This window comes from Ostrea edulis, chromosome 9 (assembly GCF_947568905.1).
Source record: "Ostrea edulis chromosome 9, xbOstEdul1.1, whole genome shotgun sequence".
Taxonomy (NCBI): Eukaryota; Metazoa; Mollusca; class Bivalvia; order Ostreida; family Ostreidae; genus Ostrea; species Ostrea edulis.
Window position 1 is genome coordinate 34,809,837 of NC_079172.1, and position 19,303 is coordinate 34,829,139.

The 19,303-nt window shown below is 37.0% G+C and overlaps 2 protein-coding genes across 3 annotated transcripts; one reads left to right on the forward strand and one right to left on the reverse strand.

Annotated features, from left to right (window-relative positions):
• The first annotated feature begins 454 nt into the window (after window positions 1-454).
• Window positions 455-12,839, forward strand: LOC125659521 (P2R1A-PPP2R2A-interacting phosphatase regulator 1-like). Of its 2 annotated transcripts, none has more exons than XM_048891204.2 (9): window positions 455-1,082; window positions 3,153-3,243; window positions 4,226-4,308; window positions 4,485-4,536; window positions 5,014-5,151; window positions 6,723-6,814; window positions 7,331-7,380; window positions 8,750-8,846; window positions 10,104-12,839. In XM_048891204.2, the coding sequence occupies exons 1-9, from the start codon at window positions 829-831 to the stop codon at window positions 10,366-10,368; spliced, it is 1,122 nt and encodes a 373-aa protein (XP_048747161.2). In that variant the 5' UTR covers window positions 455-828; the 3' UTR covers window positions 10,369-12,839. The 2 variants fall into 2 exon arrangements, with proteins under 2 accessions (XP_048747161.2, XP_048747162.2); XM_048891205.2 differs by having other exon boundaries at window positions 513-1,082; window positions 10,107-12,839.
• Window positions 12,840-15,892: 3,053 nt separating this feature from the next.
• LOC125659522 (BTB/POZ domain-containing protein 6-like) lies at window positions 15,893-19,294 on the reverse strand. The gene is made up of 2 exons (XM_048891206.2): window positions 19,136-19,294; window positions 15,893-18,749 (listed from the first exon to the last, which is right to left on the reverse strand). The coding sequence occupies exons 1-2, from the start codon at window positions 19,150-19,152 to the stop codon at window positions 17,678-17,680; spliced, it is 1,089 nt and encodes a 362-aa protein (XP_048747163.2). The 5' UTR covers window positions 19,153-19,294; the 3' UTR covers window positions 15,893-17,677.
• Window positions 19,295-19,303: the final 9 nt, after the last annotated feature.

Here is a 19,303-nt window from a genome sequence, read left to right on the forward strand (position 1 = left end):
GGTGGGTTTGTAAGGGCATGATGTTAAAACCCTGACTGTCATTACGTGAATAAATGTTGTGTGAACCTGAAAAAAAGCAAATCTTGTAAGTAGAATTATATCAATAGCTCGGTGTGTTATTCAAACGGTGTATTAAAAATTTATACATGTAACGTACCTTACCAAATCGTGTCGACATCTTTATCAAAACTGCATGATACTTCAAAGGCGATTCTAATTTTATCTATTTATTTTATTTTCCACAACCCGGAAGACAAGTCCCTGTGCTGAAGTACATGTAGCAGGTGTCATGCAAAATTTTCTTGATATCCTTGATAAAATGATCAAAAAGCTCTAAAAGATTTCTTGATGTTATTGATAGTGATTCGTGGTCACAACGAATAAGGAATTGGACGATTTAATGAGATAATTTCTGGAACTAAACATGGGTTTCATTGGTTTATTGGAGCACTTCCGTTTATGTAATAAATTGATATTCATTGTGAATTTCTTATATTCTTTGAATTTATATAATGAAAGTGTCAAAGTTTTATTTTATTACCACCAGAAATTTGCGACATAAAGTGTCCTTTGAAAATGATTTTTAGATGAAACGCTGACTTTACTCTTGTCACGGAGTAGGCTATTGGCCAATAAGAATCTAGCTTATGTCGAGAGACGTTGTTTTCTCGCTTGACTAACTATTTATTGGAGCGTGCAATACAGCCGCAAAACGAGCAAGATGGGGAATTTAGGACTACATACTGCAACATCTGTACCTATTTTATCGTTTGGAAGGATGTAAATCATGTTCCTTCGTTCCGAAACTAGGACACTGCGTCTTTGTTGATGCTTTTACTGACTGGTAAAGAACAGAAGCTGCATGTTCAAACGTCATATGGGTATCTTTCCTCAACAGCTGATTTTTTACTCTATCTTTCACGAATGACTATGGCTTCTTTGCAACGTGAACACAGCATGGAAGTGGACCCACCATCGTCAGGGCCAGCTAACCACCCAGTTTCTACAGCAAGTGGCGGCTCCCTGAAGCGGTCCAACAGTGCTCCTATGATCAATGTCTTAGTCTCCCAGCCAGAAATTAGGTACATTCTACAGTTTCGCTTTATCTAGATGTCAATGCATCTTACAAAGGGCAGTCACCAGTGTATGTTTAGTTGTATATAAAGTATTGTTTAAAATCCATGCTGCTTAAATGAAGTTGACATGTTTTACAAACTATACATGTCTTGCAGCTGCAGAACAGTTTGTTCTTTGGAAGAAAATTTTGATAAACCATAATTTCTGTGGAAACGAAGAGGTGATTTATAATCAGTCTCTCCTGCCCCCGTCATTTCTGTTCTGTAAGTATAAAGTATGTGGGAAATGTATACCGCATTAGTCGTGCTTCAGTTTGATATTATTTCAGGTTACATTCGATATGAATTGTCCAAGAACTTGCCTAAATCAATCTCTGAATGGTTTTTCCACAAATAAATCCAATTGACACTATTCAATTCCACATTTAATCAATGAGAATCGTTGACATTTCATATAATAAATCTTGACTTTTGTGCAAGCGTCAAATTATTTTGCAATTTTCCAGATATATATTATTTGAAATGACAATGTTTATCTTTGATTTAGAGTGGATTTGAATAGTGTCAGTTGAATTTATTTGTGGAAAAATTATTTGGAGACTGATTTAGGCAAGTTTTCGGACAATTTATATAAAGTGTAACCTGGAATAATATCGAACTGAAGCGTAGCTGATGCAGTAAACATTTTGATCGCACATACTTGGGCAGAAACAAAGGGGACAGGAGAGATCAAATAGAAATTACCCCCTTGTTTTCACAAAAATTAGATAATCCAGAGAGCTACTCTTCCATATTTTATACAAAGCTATGATTTCTCTGTGTTTTTACATTGCCACATAAAATTCTTGAAAACTTTTGAAGCAGGCCACTAGCTTTAGACCTCGCACTGAATTGAGAATTGTAAACTTTCAGAATCTATGATACATTTATATGCAAAACAGAAACTTAAGAAGTTGAAACAAAATATTAAGAAGGGTCAGAATATTGAAGAAAATGACTCTTGAAGATCCCTATGACTGATGATAATAAGAATTTTGACAGCCCTAGAATCACATCTCTGATATTCATAAGAATTTTTGTGGGCGTCAACTTGTCAAGATTTTGATATTAAAGGATGCCTAATATATTTTCCCACTGCGTTTGTGTCGTCAAGACATTTAATAATAGATTGAAACCCCATAGGAATTATAAATGTTCGCATCACTGCAATTAATTCTGTCTGTTTATAAAGTAGCTATGTTAGGTTGCAAGTCAATCTGAACCCCATTAATTTCCATAAGATTTGTTGATTTCGATGCTCTCTTTACATATGCGGGTAACTAAAGTCTATGGCTGGGACATTACCACACACCTGAACTATATATAAAATTAATATTTACAGTAATTAAAAATGTGATACCTTATCAAATTGTTTGTATTATAGGGATGGCCAAATTTTAGTAACTGTAAACAAAGTCTGTTAGATTTATTGATACGGGATATCCTTTGGTCTATGTTAACTATTTTCTCATATGAAATTTTTTTCGTTTAGGTATTTTAGGTGAAATAATTCCAGTTTGGTTAAAAAAAAAAGGGTCATTGCATAAAGAGGTATATATATTGATTAAAGCCCATTTCCCCCCGAGGAGCCTCAGTTCTGCAGCTTACTACCCCAAACACAGTTCTCAGAAATCGGCCTCCACCAGCCAGGTTCTCCAAATTACTGAGTGCAAACGTCCTGATGCATTTTGAATTTTAATGCCTCCGAGTTTTCTGTCATTACCCACATGCTTTTAAAACCAATCTGTTCCGTTCTGATTGAAGGCCAAAATTTCTATAAAATTTTACTGAAATCCACTCACAACTTTTGATAATTTCTTGCAGAAATTAACGAAGAAGACGAAATTTTAATTCCTAAATGGAGGATAAATTTCACTCAAGCATTTGCAAGTGTAGAATAATTGTGTCTGTGTTCATGTATTTATTACAAGTTTTATGAAAAGGACTTATCGTGCTTAAGATATAATGTTTGTTGGTTAAACTTAGTACCCTTAGGGTGCAGTTTTTAAAAAACTCTTTGTACATGTCTTTTGTTAGCCCTCCAACCAACACTTTCAAAGTGTCTGAGAGCTCAAGACTCCGGAGATTCAGCTCCAGCTCGATGTCGCTGAACCAGCCTGGACCAAGTGTAAGAAAAAACTCAATTCAGTGTTTTACATTTCTTTCATACCACAGCCAACCTTCTCACTATTTTCCCCTGGAGCTTTGATAGAGGATGGTGGTATGTACAGATTTTTAGATTTAGAATACAGAGCTGAAATTTGATACAGAACTGTGGTTTCTGAAAATTTGGTATCCTCAGTTGAGAAACATACTTTTGATACTATTTAGCCCAATTCAACACTGCTTAGATGTTAAACTAATTACTTTGGTATCCAAGAAAAGAATTAGTGAATATAATCCAAAGAACATGAGTGATCAATTTATTATTAGTACAAAACCAGAAATATATAATTGATCAATTACAGGGAATGAAAATTGCTTTGCTGTAAGCATAAATTCATTATAAGCATGTTCGCAGTAACCATAGTAACCATGTTTTACTGTATGTTATTGATTGATTTAAACATTTATTGGTGATGCTAAATTATAGTACATCTACAAATTGAAAAAAGTCCAGTAATTACTCAGGAAAATGAGTAGGACTTGATAAACATTAAACAAGATGCATATAGTAAAGAATTTGTCTTGAGGGAGATTTTAATATTTGGGTCATCTGTTGGGGAAAATACAGGTGAAAATAACAAAGCGACGAGTGCAAATGTTGAGCACTATCATTGTAACAATGATATTATTCGATCACCAAATGTTGGTGAATATAACTAATTTTGTTTGCTTAGATAAAACTGACGAAACAAAGTCTTTGAATCGTTATGAAGTTACATACATTGAAAAAGAAATTCTTAAAGCCTTGTCAAAAATGTTGTCTAATTATATAGAACAAAACAGGTTGGTATCCTGGTGAGAAATTTAGAATAAAACCATGAGGTACCTGAATGTTGTTGAATTTGAAACCCTGCAATGCAAAACCCATATATCTATCCTTATTGACTGGTACATATATCATGATATATATGAAAACATTAAGATACCTGTGTTGCAATTTTCAGACACCTGTAAAAATCCCGGACAGAGTCAACAGGTTGAAAGATGAAGAAATTCACATTGTGGAGAAGGAAAAAGAACATGAGAGGTACGACAGAGTGCCTCAGATATTGGTTATTTGAAATTTTGCCTTTACAAGGACATTGTGGTCCATTTTGGGGTCCGTATCACTGGAATATGTCTGAAAAGTCTCTGATTGTCTGTAAACTGTTTCCATGACTATGTACATGTATTTATCTTATAAATGAAAAATCTTTTTTACAGAGATGTCAGTTCAGCAATAAAGATGTCCAGTTCCTGGCAGGATTTCACCCTGGTAAGTACAGGCCCTTAAGCTTGCTGCTACACCTCCAATGCGTTCTAAGCTTCAGGGTACTAAGTAGGTCTGATAACTCAAGAGTTATAGTTACCTCTGGCTCCAAACATGAACACAATTATTTCTTTTGGGTTTGTTCCCTTGTGTGTGTGTGTTTGAGGTACACAAACATGAATGTGAGTATTCTTTTAGGTTCGTTCCCATGTATGTGTTTTTGAGGTCCACATACAGAAGTAGTAAATATTCATAAACAAGTGGGTTAGGAAACAAAGTTTAGCTACTATGTAAAGGTAGTTTTTCGACTGAAATTATACATCCTGTAAGTTACATATTATTCCTTTAAATTATTGAGTATTAATGTACCTCATAAAGAAAGAACGATTATTGACTTGCACGTGTTTACTACGTGTTTTGTAGGAAAACTTTTTAAAATTGAACTTATTTATCTTTAAATGTCCTTGACCCTGGTTTTTTCAGGAGGACCCCCATGAGGCCATGTTGCCTGATCCCCACAGAAGGCCCCGTTCCTTCAGCGAGTCTCTCCATATCAATGTCTTTCCTCAGCCGACCATGCTGGTTGGAATGCCTTCTCCCACGAGAGTTGTACACCGTAAGGTAGGCACAATGGCAGAAGGTGTGGTAGAAAATAGTCATCTGTGAATTCATGTCTCCGGGTCCAAGATACTCTTGGATATGGGTTACAGGTACTCCTGCATTAAGAAGTTTCAGTTGCCATTGGTAATATTTTTTATGTCAAGGGGTCTGCTCTGAGTTCTTTTTTAGCTCACCTGAGCCTTCAAGTTTGTTCAAATGAAGGACCATGTTTCAAAGGGGAGATAATCACAAAAATGCAAAAATAGTGTAGGGTCATTTAAAAATCTTCTCAAGAACCACTGGGCCAGAAAAGCTAAGATTTACATGAAAGCTTCCTTATATAGTGCAGATTCAAGGTTGTTCAAACTTGTCCAACGGGGGTTGGATGGGGTCACAATAGGGGATCAAAGTTTTACATACAAATATATGATAAATCTTTAAAAATCTTCTTCTCAAGAACCACTGAGCCAGAAAAATTGAGATTTACATGAAAGCTTCCTGACATAATGCAGATTCAAGTTTGTTAAAATCATGGCCCCCGGGGGTTGGATGGGGCCACAATAGGGGATCAAAGTTTTACATGCAAATATACAGAAAAAATCTTTGAATATCTTCTTCTCAAGAACCACTGAGCCAGAAAAGCTGATGTTTACATGAAAGCTTCCTGACATAATGCAGATTCAAGTTGGTTCAAATCATGGCCCCTGGGGGTATGATGGGGCCACAATAGGGGATCAAAGTTTTACATACAAATATATAAGGAAAATCTTTAAAAATCTTCTCAAGAACCACTGAGCGAGAAAAGCTGATATTTACATGAAAGCTTTCTGACAGATTTCAGTTTGTTTAAATCATGGCCTCCAGGGGAGGATGGGGTCAGAAGGGGGGGGGGGGGGGGGGTATCAAAGATATGCATACAAATATATAGGGAAAATCTTTAAATATGAGCCAAGTGACTCAGGTGAGCGATGTGGCCCTTGGGCCTCTTGTCTTAAAATTGTAGCACAAATTACACATGCATTCATTTTGATTGTTTATTTACAATGGTTAATTGAAATCATCAATTCACCTTTCCTCTCGACTGATTATTGATACACCAAAATTTCTTAGTTGCTAAAAGGCTTGCAGTGGTAAAGGATATATAATTTGATTCGCATAGGAAAAAATCTTTTCAAGAACAAGGTAGCAATCTGTCAAAGCTAAAGGCATTATGCTACAAAGATAATCATGATATGATATTGTAGATCCAGATATGTTCAAAGTCGATTCTCAGGGTCAGGATTGAACCAAAGTAGTGCCCAGTTTCACATACATTAGGATTGTATACAAATAATCTTCTTTAGGTACAAGAAAATTACACATGTACAGTTAGTGGAATCAATATGAATATATTTTCATTAGTTTTTGTCTGAATCTCAATGTCTAAAAGTGATAGGAAGACATCCTTCTTTTATGTAGGTTTGTTTTTAAGAAAAAAGAAATTTTGCATCATGATTGTACATGAAATCGATTAGATGAGATGTTGAGGCCCCTAGAGGTGTGTAAATTTTTATTGTGCAGTCATTGACTCTGATGAGTTTCTTTTTTTACAGCAATGTTTCTCACCCTCCATGCAGATGCCAGTGAAGAGTAATTCCTTTACTCCTAGTCCCTCACCAAGCCCAACCAGGAAGTCATTTATGAGGTAAGAACTCATTATCTTAACCCCAAGTCCATCACCTAGTCCAACCAGGACGTCATTTATGAGGCAAGTATCCATTATATCTTCACCCCTAGTCCATAACCAAACCAAACAAGGAAGTCATTCACAAGGGAAGGATTCATTATATCTTCACCCCTGTTCCCTCATCAAGCCCAACCAGGAAGTCTATTCTTCACCCCGTTCTGCTCTTGAACCCCTATCCTCATCACCCAGTCTAATGTAGTGTAGACTGATGAACTGAGTTATAGAAATGGATAGCACTACGATGCAATACCTTGGCTTTATGTTACAATTGATGTTCATGTTTGAAGTTGTGTATACTCCTCATAACATTTATAATTATCTATCAGTGTTCATGTAAATATCACTTTGAAGATAAAAACTATAGGAGCTGGCCTCAAATGTACAAGAGATTAAACATTAATATGATTATTGCTGATGACAGAATTATAATTAATGAATTGGTCTTCTTGTTCATTCATTGGATCTTTTTTCCAGGAGTTTGAGCCCCATTGCTGTTCGTCCGAGCCCAGTGGGAAAAAGAAAATGTAAGTAACTGTGAAGGGAATTCCAGTAAAATTTACTTTATACAGAGATAACTTCAGGCTTTTTATTAAGAATGGTAGCTTACTTAAATGTTTTGTTTTTATGCACATTTATGATATAAAACGTTCTGAAGCTTATATTTTGGAGAGAGTCACATTCTAAGGAATTTTCGTTGAAGAGTAGTAATGGTTTGTGGAGTAGTGGTGGTTTGTGGAGTATTGGTGACAAATTTTCCTTCACCTTTTTACTACTTCATAAACCACCAATTCTATTTGAACTACTGCCATACAATCCACCACTACTCCACAAACTACAACCACACCACTGACCACCACTACTCTACAAATCACCACTAATCCACAAACCACCACTAATCCACAAACTACAACCACACCACTGACCACCACTACTCTACAAACCACCACTAATCCACAAACCACCACTAATCCACAAACTACAACCACACCACTGACCACCACTACTCTACAAACCACCACTACTCCAAAAACCACCACTAGTCCACAAACTACAACCACATCACTAACCACCACTACTACATAATCCACCACTACTCTACAAACCACCACTACTCTACAAATCACCACTAACCACCACTACTACACAAACACCACTACTACACAAACCACCACTACTACACAAACCACCACTACTCCACAAACAACCACTACTCCAAAACCTACCACCACACCTCTGACCACCACTACTCTACAAACCACCACTACTCCACTAACCACAACTACTCTACAAACCACCACTACTCCAAAAACTACCACCATACCTCTGACCACCACCACTACTCTACAAATCACCACTACTCTACAAATCACCACTAACCACCACTACTCCACAAACCACCACTACTCCACAAACCACCACTACTACACAAACAACCACTACTCCACAAACAACCACTACTCCACAAACAACCACTACTCCAAAACCTACCACCACTACTCTACAAACCACCACTACTCCACTAACCGCCACTACTCTACAAACCACCACTACTCCAAAAACTACCACCATACCTCTGACCACCACCACTACTCTACAAACCACCACTACTCCACAAACCACCACTACTACACAAACCACCACTACTCCACAAACAACCAATACTACACAAACCACCACTACTCCACAAAGGACCACTACTAAACAAACCACCACTACTCCACTAAACACCACTACTACACTAACCACCACTACTCCACAAACCACCACTACTCCACAAACTACCACTACTTTTCAAACCACCACTACTCCACAAACCACCGCTACTACACAAACCACCACTACTGTTCATCCATCTGGCACACTCTTTACTGTTCCTTTTTATTTTACTTTTAGTGGAACCAGACATGGAGAGCTATCTCAGTCCTCCCAAGAGATTCCAGACCGGACCCAGTACTCCAGACCGGATAATGGCTCATCCCCTTGCACACAGGTACAAATCATGAATTACATGTGCCCTCAATATCATCAAGCTTACTCCCTAGCTACTCTTGTGTGGATGAATAGGTTAAATCATTTGTGGCCCAGGGTATGTCTTACATATATATACCTATAAGATCCAACTGTGAAGATCTACTCCACATTTGAACTCTGGGACATTAGTCCTTTGTTTTATCATAATTTTATCTCTGTATATTTTTGGATATGGAGTGGAAAGTGTTTTGTAGATTAACTAAATACAAGGTAAGGGCTATTCCAGAAATAAATACATGGGGGGGTCGGGAGGCACCTTTTGTATATACCAAGCACCCATAAAAAAAAATAAAAAATAACCCCATGACCCATCAAATTAATAAACTCATTTTACAATGAGCCATCTAATAAAAAAAAAAAACTAACCAGACCCACCACAAAAATATTTTTAAAAATGAAAACGGTACAAATCTCGCGAGGTTTTCGGGACAAACATTCTAGTCAATGACGCGGTAATGCCTGTGCGACATTGTATCACAGTAGTTCTAAAGAAACGATGTCACATCAACAATCAAAGGCATCTATGGCGGGAATGTTGGAAAGATTGGGAGTCCAAACGATGCTATTATCATGAAATGGGTATGGATATGTTTTTCCACGAATCGTTCGTCTTCTAATGGAGCCCGCGCCCGGAGGCCTCTATATCACCATCACACCGACTGATAAATATAACGCATCGGTACCCTCGTATAAATCAACTAAGGTTTGCCTATTTTTATTAGAAAACGGAATACCTATTGGTTTCAAAATATTCCCAAAATCGATGAACAGAGTTCGCCGCCATCACGTCCAAAGGGACCCTATTAAACGCGCCTCTAATTTGAAGAGTGCCGTAATGGAAAGTTATGCGCTGCAAAGAGCGACAACTCGAATAGTTCTATGTTACTTTCGATTTCGAAAGCAGCATTTCGAAAGCACGTTTTCAATTTTCCCTCCGACGTTTTGTAACCAACACGACAAGAGTGACAATAAAAATATTCTGAAAACTCAACACCCACGTGGCACAAAATAAAACAATAGAAACTACCCACTACCCATAATAAATATTTTATTAACAATCCCACCACGGACCAATTAAAATATGAAAAAATATGACCACCCACACAAAAAAATATCATTTGCCGCCCGACCCCCCCATTTTATCATTTCTGGAACAGCCCTAATACAGAAAACACAATTTTGTGAAATATTTATGAGACAGATTTGACATTTTCAGCAGTATATCGTCAAGTAGTTTAGAAGATGGAAGTCCGGAGCAACTGGTTCCCCGTGTTGGAAATGTGTCAGAAATTCCGCACCCCCCTCCCCACATGTACGGCTTCATGCCTCTTAAAGACAATTCAAATGACATGCAGACCACGGATTCTGAGACGTCAGACATCACGGATCATTCTGCGGATATTTCGGATCAGAGCTCAATCTCCATCTCTGGAAGTCCGAGCTCAGGTTTTCAGCCCATACGACAGACTCATCACTTATGACATATGGAGTCAGTTTATTCACATTACACCTGTATATAGTGTCATCATCCCATACGATTCCTTACTGGCAAAAAAATAGTCATTTTTGTATGCAAGTTTATGAGGGAAAACGGCATTAGTGAAAAAAACATGTTGCTTGTGCCTTTTTGATGAAGTAGAATTTTCCCATTGATTAATGTATATTGGGTAACTTCGCTGTTGGAAATATTTGAGCCGATTTTTTCCCCCCGCAAATTTAGAGTTTTCACTTTATATTTTGGATTCTTGTTGAATTTGGTTCTATTATGTTATACTTGTCTGAAATTAACAGAAATGGTTGTTTGGCACTTTTCTTTTTAGCCTTTTTTTTTATATACCAAAAAAATCTACATTTTCCAGCTTTCCAAAGTTATCTAATATATACATATTATAATTTCATGCAACTTGGGTTAAAGGTTACATGATGCTGTAGATAAGAACTGGAAGTGTAAAACATAAGGAATCTGTCAGCCATTTTGTATATAATGCATTCATTCACATCATACAAACACTTGATAGAAATTATTTTTTTTCGTATCTTCATATTATACACGGTACGCTAAAGCTATGTCTTTCTCTAGCTCATTGTGTTGTATATTTCCACAAAAAAAAGGTTGTCTAGGAATCGTCATACATCATTGTGTAAAGAATTTCTTAACAAAGTGCTTCATGAACACACCATCAGATTGATCGCAGTCCTATTTAATCAGTTTGTCTTTGTATTAAGGTGCAATGTCCCTTTTGATATCGGAGATAACTATTGAGAAATTTGTTTATTAACAGTTTCTGTCTTTAATGGGCGAAGCAGAGACCAAAACAACTTGCGGTTTGATTTTAATGTGGGTATATTACATTATGGATGTCCAGAGGGATGTTGTCCTTGATGAGATTGTTCTCTAACATTAACTGTGCTTTAACTGACTTGCCTGTTGTCGGAGTTTATCATCCAACACCCTTTGAAAACATTAGAATTTCTTGCCAAACCCCTCCCCCCCTTTCCTTCTCAAATCGCCGATCCCATCTTCATTTGAAATCGATGACATTTTATATCTTGCTGTAATCATAATTGGCCTACGTAACAGTTTCACAACCCCCTCCAAGACTTATATTTATTTGTTTACCCGATTATAATGATGTTTAAGTTTCCAAATTATATTGAAACAAAATCTAGGAGAGTGGGAATCAAATGGGGTAGCTTAATCGCACTGACGGTAGCATAGCACGATCACGTTTCATTGTACAATGTATTGACACACAAGACATTAGAAGGCGTAAATCTGAAGGAATTTCAGTGTATATAATTGACACACAAGACATTAGAAGGCATAAATCTAATTACAGAAGGAATTTCATTGTACAGAATTGACACACAACAAGACATTAGAAGTCCAATGTGTAAATGTCTATTTAAAACACAATATGGTGTGAATGTGAGAGTGCATGATAATAAACTAATGTACATACACATTGTATTAGGTGTGAGTGTATACAGTTGTTTGGTTATTTAATAAATATGATGAAGTATTCAACGTGCTATTTAAAGTCATTTAGAATTCTTTACTTGTATATAACAAAAAAACAACTTTCGATCATTTTGTTGTAGAGAGGTAGCTTTGATGCACAGCTGCATTCTGGGGTATAATTATAGTGTTGTCCAATTCATGAATTCTTCTTTTGGAACTTGTTATAGTACATATGTACGTCAGGGATTTTCTTAAGCAAGTGATTTTTTCCTGTGGAGTGTAAAGGGTACATGATGTGCTGGAACTCCATTGATTGGTCGATGGAGAACATCTATGTTTTATTGTGTATGTTAATAGTTGAGTCACAATAAGGCCATATTGCTTTTGAAAAGCAGGTGCAGTTAACAACTTAATTTGCTCTCTTTAACTTACTCATTTAAATTGCAAGATACATAAAGCATACTGATTGTTCTCCAAATCTACAAAATTTGTTGGGACGAGTTGTTTGTACTAGTATAACTAAAAGCAAATAAATTGATGCCTGTTATTGTGGATAGGCCCACTTCCACTGTGCATATGTGTGTGTGAGGGGGGTGGGGGTGGTGGTAAAGTTATGGACTGTGGTACAAAGAACGTTTGTACGTAGTCCAGTCTTGCCAGCTGCATTTTATATTGATGACCTTTATACAACAAATTGCCAATGTACTATATCGCACCATTTTGTACATTTCAAAAATATCGTCTCACTGGTTAACAAATTATATCTGTACCAAAGCAAGCTAAGCTCTCCTTTGGAGATATGTGAATCTGATGTATGCTCTTTTTGTACAGGTTTATATATGTCCTTTACAGTATTTGTTAATATGTCACAAAATGTGCAATCTGTTAATGATATACCATCATCTTTACTGTATTAAATCATTATGTTGTAAATACTGTGTAAATAAACATGTATGTCTGTTCAGTAAAGAAATCAGAATTCAGACAGAGGTGCTGTGTTGTTTTCAATATCCTGACACGGAGGTGGGGTTTTATTCACCCAAGTCGAATCGGATGTATGGGAATTTTTTTTTCCGTAGGGGCAAGATCAAATAGAAATGTAAATTCAAATAGTGTGGGGGAAAGGGGGGGGGGGGGGGGATTAAAAACTCCCATACAATTACACACAATTTTTTGAGACTAAATTAATTTTTCTGATGTACATTTTTAAGTGTCATTTATTTATTTGTCAGCAGCAACCATAATACATGTGGTAAGTTTGATCTCTCAAAATACTGAGTATGACATTTGACCTCATGACTTGAAAAGCTGTCTATTCTTTAAGGTATAGCTTCCAGTGTCCCAATTTTGATGTCTGTCATCAAAGGGTTTGCAAGATATTGAGTGGACAGTATATTCCTATGTTTAGAGTAGTTTGACCATTTTATGACCTCAAAATCATTATGGGTCATATACTCTGTAAGTAAAACCAGTGTACCAAGTTTGATATTTGCCAAGCAAAATGTTCTAAATTGAGCAGACAATATCTTATTGTCGTATTTGACCATATGACCTTAAAATTGTTAAGAATCTTCTACTCTTTTATGGGGAACCAGTGTACCAAGTTTGATATAATTACCAAAAGGAAAGGGTTCTCAAGTGCAGCGGTCAGCCAAGTTCGATGGCCAGATGGCTCAGTTTGTAGAGCATGTAACTGGAAATTTAAGGGGCCCGGGTTCGAATCCTGGCCTGGAGGTTATAAAACTTTTACTGTACTCGTACTCAAACTCGGCCATATTTGTTTTGAGTACAACTCTGAGCAAACTTCGAAACATACTAAAAAAATCTTGAGCATGTACTGTAATTGAGTGAGAATGATTTTATAAAAGTTTTACAACCTTCACTTTTGAGTATGAGTACAATTTAGAGCATGAAAATGTGCTGTGACCAGGATAAAATGTAATAGGAAGGGAGAAAATGCATCAGACCAGACCGGAATTCAAACCCGTGTCCCCTGAATCTCGAGTCAAGTGCTCTACCAACTGCAGAGCTATCTGGCCACTGGCAATTGAACCTGTCTGGCCACTATACATTCCTCCCTCATTAAGTGTCTGCCCCCAAAGACTCAATATTAACCCAGATTCTTTTTGTTTCTGGCAGGACTTTCACCTGCAAGTCCAGGGATGGTCAACGGCCCCAGATGTAACAGGAAAGTAGAAAATGCAACAATCGGAGCCAGATTCGAACCAGGGTCCCCTGAATTTCAAATCAGATGCTCTACCAACTGAGCTATCTGGCCACCGGCGATCGAACCCGGCTGACCGCTACATCCCTCCATCCTTAAATTGTCTTCACACTTGAAGACATCAACCCAAAATCTTAATCCTAGCTGGTCTGGTCCGTTGTATTTTCTCCCTTCCTGTTACACAAAGTATACCTATGCCTTACAGGTCTTCTAGCTGCATCTGATATTTGGTGTCTTTGTAATTAAAATAGGATATAACTAGGATGATATGTATATTTCTCGGTTTATGAAATATTGTAAACCAACTTATATTCGTATGCGCAAAATATTTTCGTGAGGTTCGCGATAACCTCTTCATTGCGAATATTTCTTGCTGCGAACCAGATCGCGACCTTTAATGTTTCTTGTATATATGTTTAAGATTATCTTGGTTGCGAAATTTAATTGCCACAAACCAGTTCCCCATGAGTATATTGTAAAATAATTTAAATTAAGTCATCACGAATAAAAGTTAGTTTACAGTATAGGAGTACCATAGAAACAATTAAGGAACGTTTTATAAATGTTGTAAGACTGTTTCAAATGCTCCAAGGAGTTTGTACATGCATGTACGTCATTACTTTGCTGAGAGCATCTGGATATTTGTTTATTGTTGGGACAATTGACCAGTTAATGACCCGGTAACACTTCTTCATGAAGGATGTCTCAGTAATTAATTAGGATGACTTCTGTTGGTATGCAGAAAAAATAAATTTATTAATGCAAGGTGAAGATAACGAGCAGTGATCAATCTCATAACTCCTACAAGCAATACAAAATTAATTTAAACAAATTGTACAATTCTAACAGGATTTAAAAAATGAAAATCACAACAAAAACGTTTAAGGTAATTCCACCCCTCTAGAATTATAGGTTCAATCTTATATTTGATTGTTGATTATTCAAATGATATATATATCTTAGTTAGTAACAAATAAAAATGATAAAATATGTATGCAGGGGGTATATATTAATAATTTTTTTTTTTAATCAATTAGCACATGCATATGCATGTACCTAGCTGTTATCAATGTCAGAAAATTGCCTAAAACAGTTTTATCAAAATTTCATAGAAACTGTTTAACAATATAATAGTATCGACATAACAATTTCATGAAACTGACACTTTCTTTAAAAAATACAATTAAAAAAAAAATTAAAAGAGAGTTATTGGCCTTGGATTCAATAATTTGAAAGTTGATAATTATTTATGATTAAGATTGACTTTTGAAATATTTTACGGTTAACGATTTTTTTTTTTACAATATCTATTGAAAAAGACTCCAACAAAATTGATGTCCCTGACAGGCCGTCATGCATAAATTTTATCAAATCATTGACTTTGCAAAATCTTATGATAATTCGATCACAGCAGGGTGGAACTATATACCTTAAAGTATGTGCACCAATTTATCCGGGTTAATTAGAAACTTAGAGCAGGTCCTCAGTACACCTTGCTTGTAGTATAAGAGGCGACTAAATGGGGCGGTCCTTCGGATGAGACTGCAAAAACCAAGCTAGGCCCGGTGTCCCAGCAGGTGTGGCACGTACAATAATGATCCCTGCTCAAAGGTTGTAAGCGCCTAGTTTCTGTGGAAACGAGGGGGTTATTTATATTCGGTCTGGAAAGACCGAATATAAATAACCCCCTCGTTTCCACAGAAACTAGTAAGCGCCGAGCATAGGCCTAAATTTTGCAGCCCTTAACCAGCAATGGTGACGTCTCCATATGAGTGAAATATCCTCGATCGGGACGTTAAACAATATTCAATCAATCCAGTTATCGGTTTGCACAGGTTATTTTTATTTGTGAAAAATCATTATTGTATAACAGTAAAAGATGCAGAGAAATCTTCCAAATAAACAGTTCCCTTGCCATGACCAACATTTATACACTTAGCCTGTGGTAAATCACAGGAGACCTACGTTTATCATGTTTATGAAGGCTGTTCGATATGTAATGTGTATTGTACGATATCTCAAAAGCATTGAACTCAAATAGTGAAATGAACATTACATTCCTTCAAAGTATTCTCCGCAGTTTAAAATACATAATTTCAATCTCTGAATGCATTTCTGAAATGCGTCACGGTACGCTGATTTAGGTAGACTTCTGAGGCACTGACTGATGCTTGTTGGGACTTGTAACGACGACCAGATAAGAACTTTTTTAAGTTTTGGAAAAAGGAAAAAGTCGCGAGGGGCTAGATCGGGAGAGTATGGTGGGTGTGGCAAGACGGTAACCTTCTCCGACTTTAAAAATTGCTTCACAAGCTCTGATGTATGTGATGGAGCATTATCATGAAGTAGACGAACAAGCCTAAATCTTGACACAGGGTGTCGTTTATGTTAATATTTCTTGAGCTTTTACAGTATATCATCTCGGTAATACTGACCTGTAACACTTTTGCCCTTTGGCACCGGAATTTGTACAGCTATACCATCACATGAGAAGAATATGCAATAAAGATTCTGAACCTTCTTTGTTCTTATGGTTCTTTTGGCAACTACAGGCCTTCTACCATGTTTAGTTCGCCATATTTTGTTTCCAAGTTTTCTTACTAGTTCGAAATAGTGAACCCATGTTTCGTCACCAGTAACAATTTTAATGTTTGCAAATTGTCTTTCTTGATTGAATTTGGGAAGCATTTTGAGCAATTGCCTAGCGGTTTGTACTCATTTTTGGTCATCTGTCAATACATGCAGTATCCATCTGGCATAAATCTTTCGTACTTTCAAAATTAAATGCACCCGCTATAGCGATATGCCAACAACTTTGGCAATATCACAAATCATGTATCTGCCATCGTTTTCAATTATTTCCCTGACTTTTGAGACATTTGTGTTGTCTGTTGCAGTCACAGGTCAGCCTAATTTTGCTGCATCTTTGACAGACTCTGTGCCAGTCAGAAATTGCTTTCTCCGCCTACGAACTGTCTCGTAAGATACCTTATCAAACCCATAAATTTCCTCCAATTCAGTAAAAATTTGCATTACCGAATGACCGAGATTTGTGCGAACTTTTGTATAAGCTCTAATTTCTTCAATATTCTCAACCTGTTTCCCAACCATTTTTACAACGACTGGCTCTATTGAAATGACTATAAGTTTAAAACTATGTGGAGCTGAAGACTCATGTTTATACCGTTGGAAAGGTATTGAATAGAGTTATTCAAGAGTAGGCTATCATCATCAACGAAATCATGCAGAGCATGATCGCACTGTGGTACAATACACATTACACATCGAACAGCCCTCGTATGCAGTTAAGCATTTCGACATTTTCAGCTTACTGTCATAAATGTTGTGACACAGTATGGAACCACATTTCATTAAATATGCAACTTGTGCTTCATTACACATAAAAATAAGAGACTTAGAATTGCAAACTTTCATTAGTTTGTAAACACTGTTGTGGTTGATGAAAATGTGACTATAATTAATATGATCATGCAATCTCATAAATCCTATAAAGAATACATAATTTACAGTAAAGCAAACATTGACCTGTCAGACCCGCATTAAAGAAAATATGAATTTCAAAATAGATGATGTAGGCTGAATTTCAAGTCTGTTGTACACAGTAGAGGAGAAATGGAAACTGTCCAACATCGTGATTCGTACCATTAAGTCCAAGGTCATTTGGCAAGAACTTGAATTTGACGCCGTCCTCCTGTAGTTCTGGGAAACCATCCACTCCAAAAAAGGTCACTCCTTTTATGTCAATATCCAAGATCATATCATACCTCCTTCCAGCTCGGATGTCCAATGGAGGATTCATATCCAGTAAAAATACCCGAGAATCTCCATTTGTTAATACAGGCTGATTAGACACAGAATATGCCTCACGTTGTCCATTTTCTAATATCTTGAAGGTGACTGAAAATTGAACTGGTTTTTGATGGCTGCCATAAATGTAAACACCATGCAAACTGATGTTTTTTGACACACTAAATGTCACAGAATCGGGGCAGTTTTTGGGGTATGATTTCCCTGCTAAAGTTGCATTAAATCGATACAGAACTGACTTATCTCTTGGGGCTTTGAACCAGAATGGCAGTGGTACTGTTCTAGAGGTATCGTCCTCTAACAGCCCTGCAAAGGCATCTGTTGGGGCTGTCAATTCATTGTCTGAATCATCTGAATCACTGGATGACGGAATAATGATATTGTTTGACTGCCCAGCCGGCGAGCGTGCATTTCTCGTGACCAATTGCTGATACACCTCTATGATGTCATCTACACTCAACACTCTCTGAGCTGCCACTTGGTTATTAAAGAATTCTACAGACATATTTATGTATTTGATTTTCTTCAGAATATTGCCAAGAATCAGCCTCTTATTTTCAGGAGTTGGATCTTTGGACGTAAGTGCACACTGACATTCGGACCACTGGATAACCACATCGTATATTTCCTCTTGGGAGAGGTTGATCTTGTTGGTGACGATCAGTTCCAGAACACACTCACGCGGCAGCTTGATGAAGCCTTTCATGAAATCCCGTGCCTGCGGCAGAAGATGGGAGTGGGCATAGAAGAAATTCATGGCACTCCGCTTTGTCCTGTCATTGTTGTTTTCATAAGCGTACCTCAAAGCCTTGCAAACATTTTGTATGGTCAGCTGTTTCTTTTGATCACTGCAATGAAAATCGGTGTTCTAAATTTATCAATAAAACAATTGAATTTCATGTAAAATATATATCTTTTTGCATTTGATGGTAATTCTGCAGAGGTCTTTGATCTATGATCACGTTGTGGTATTGCTACATAGCTAAAAACGATAGAACAAGTGTAGCGGTCAGCCAGGTTCGATCGCCGGTGGTCAGATAGCTCAGTTGTTAGAGCAACTGACTAGAGATTCAGGGAGCCCGGGTTTGAATCCCGGTCTGGTCCGTTGCATTTTCTCCCGTTACACAAGAAATCGTCCGGGTTGAAAACGAAAGTAGATTTTTTAAAAAGTGATTTCAAAAAAGGAAAAATATTCATAAAAATTTATCATTATTGAGATTTCAGTAAAAATTACCTGTTCACTGACGTCATGATAGGCCTTTGTCCTCTTCAACACGGGAATGACAGTTCGTCACAACAGCCTGATTACCTTTTGAACAGGTACCGACGCGACCACCGTGCAGACTTCCAATGAGAAAATTCGGTCTAAAATTTGTGTAATTAGCAACTCGTACGTGAAATT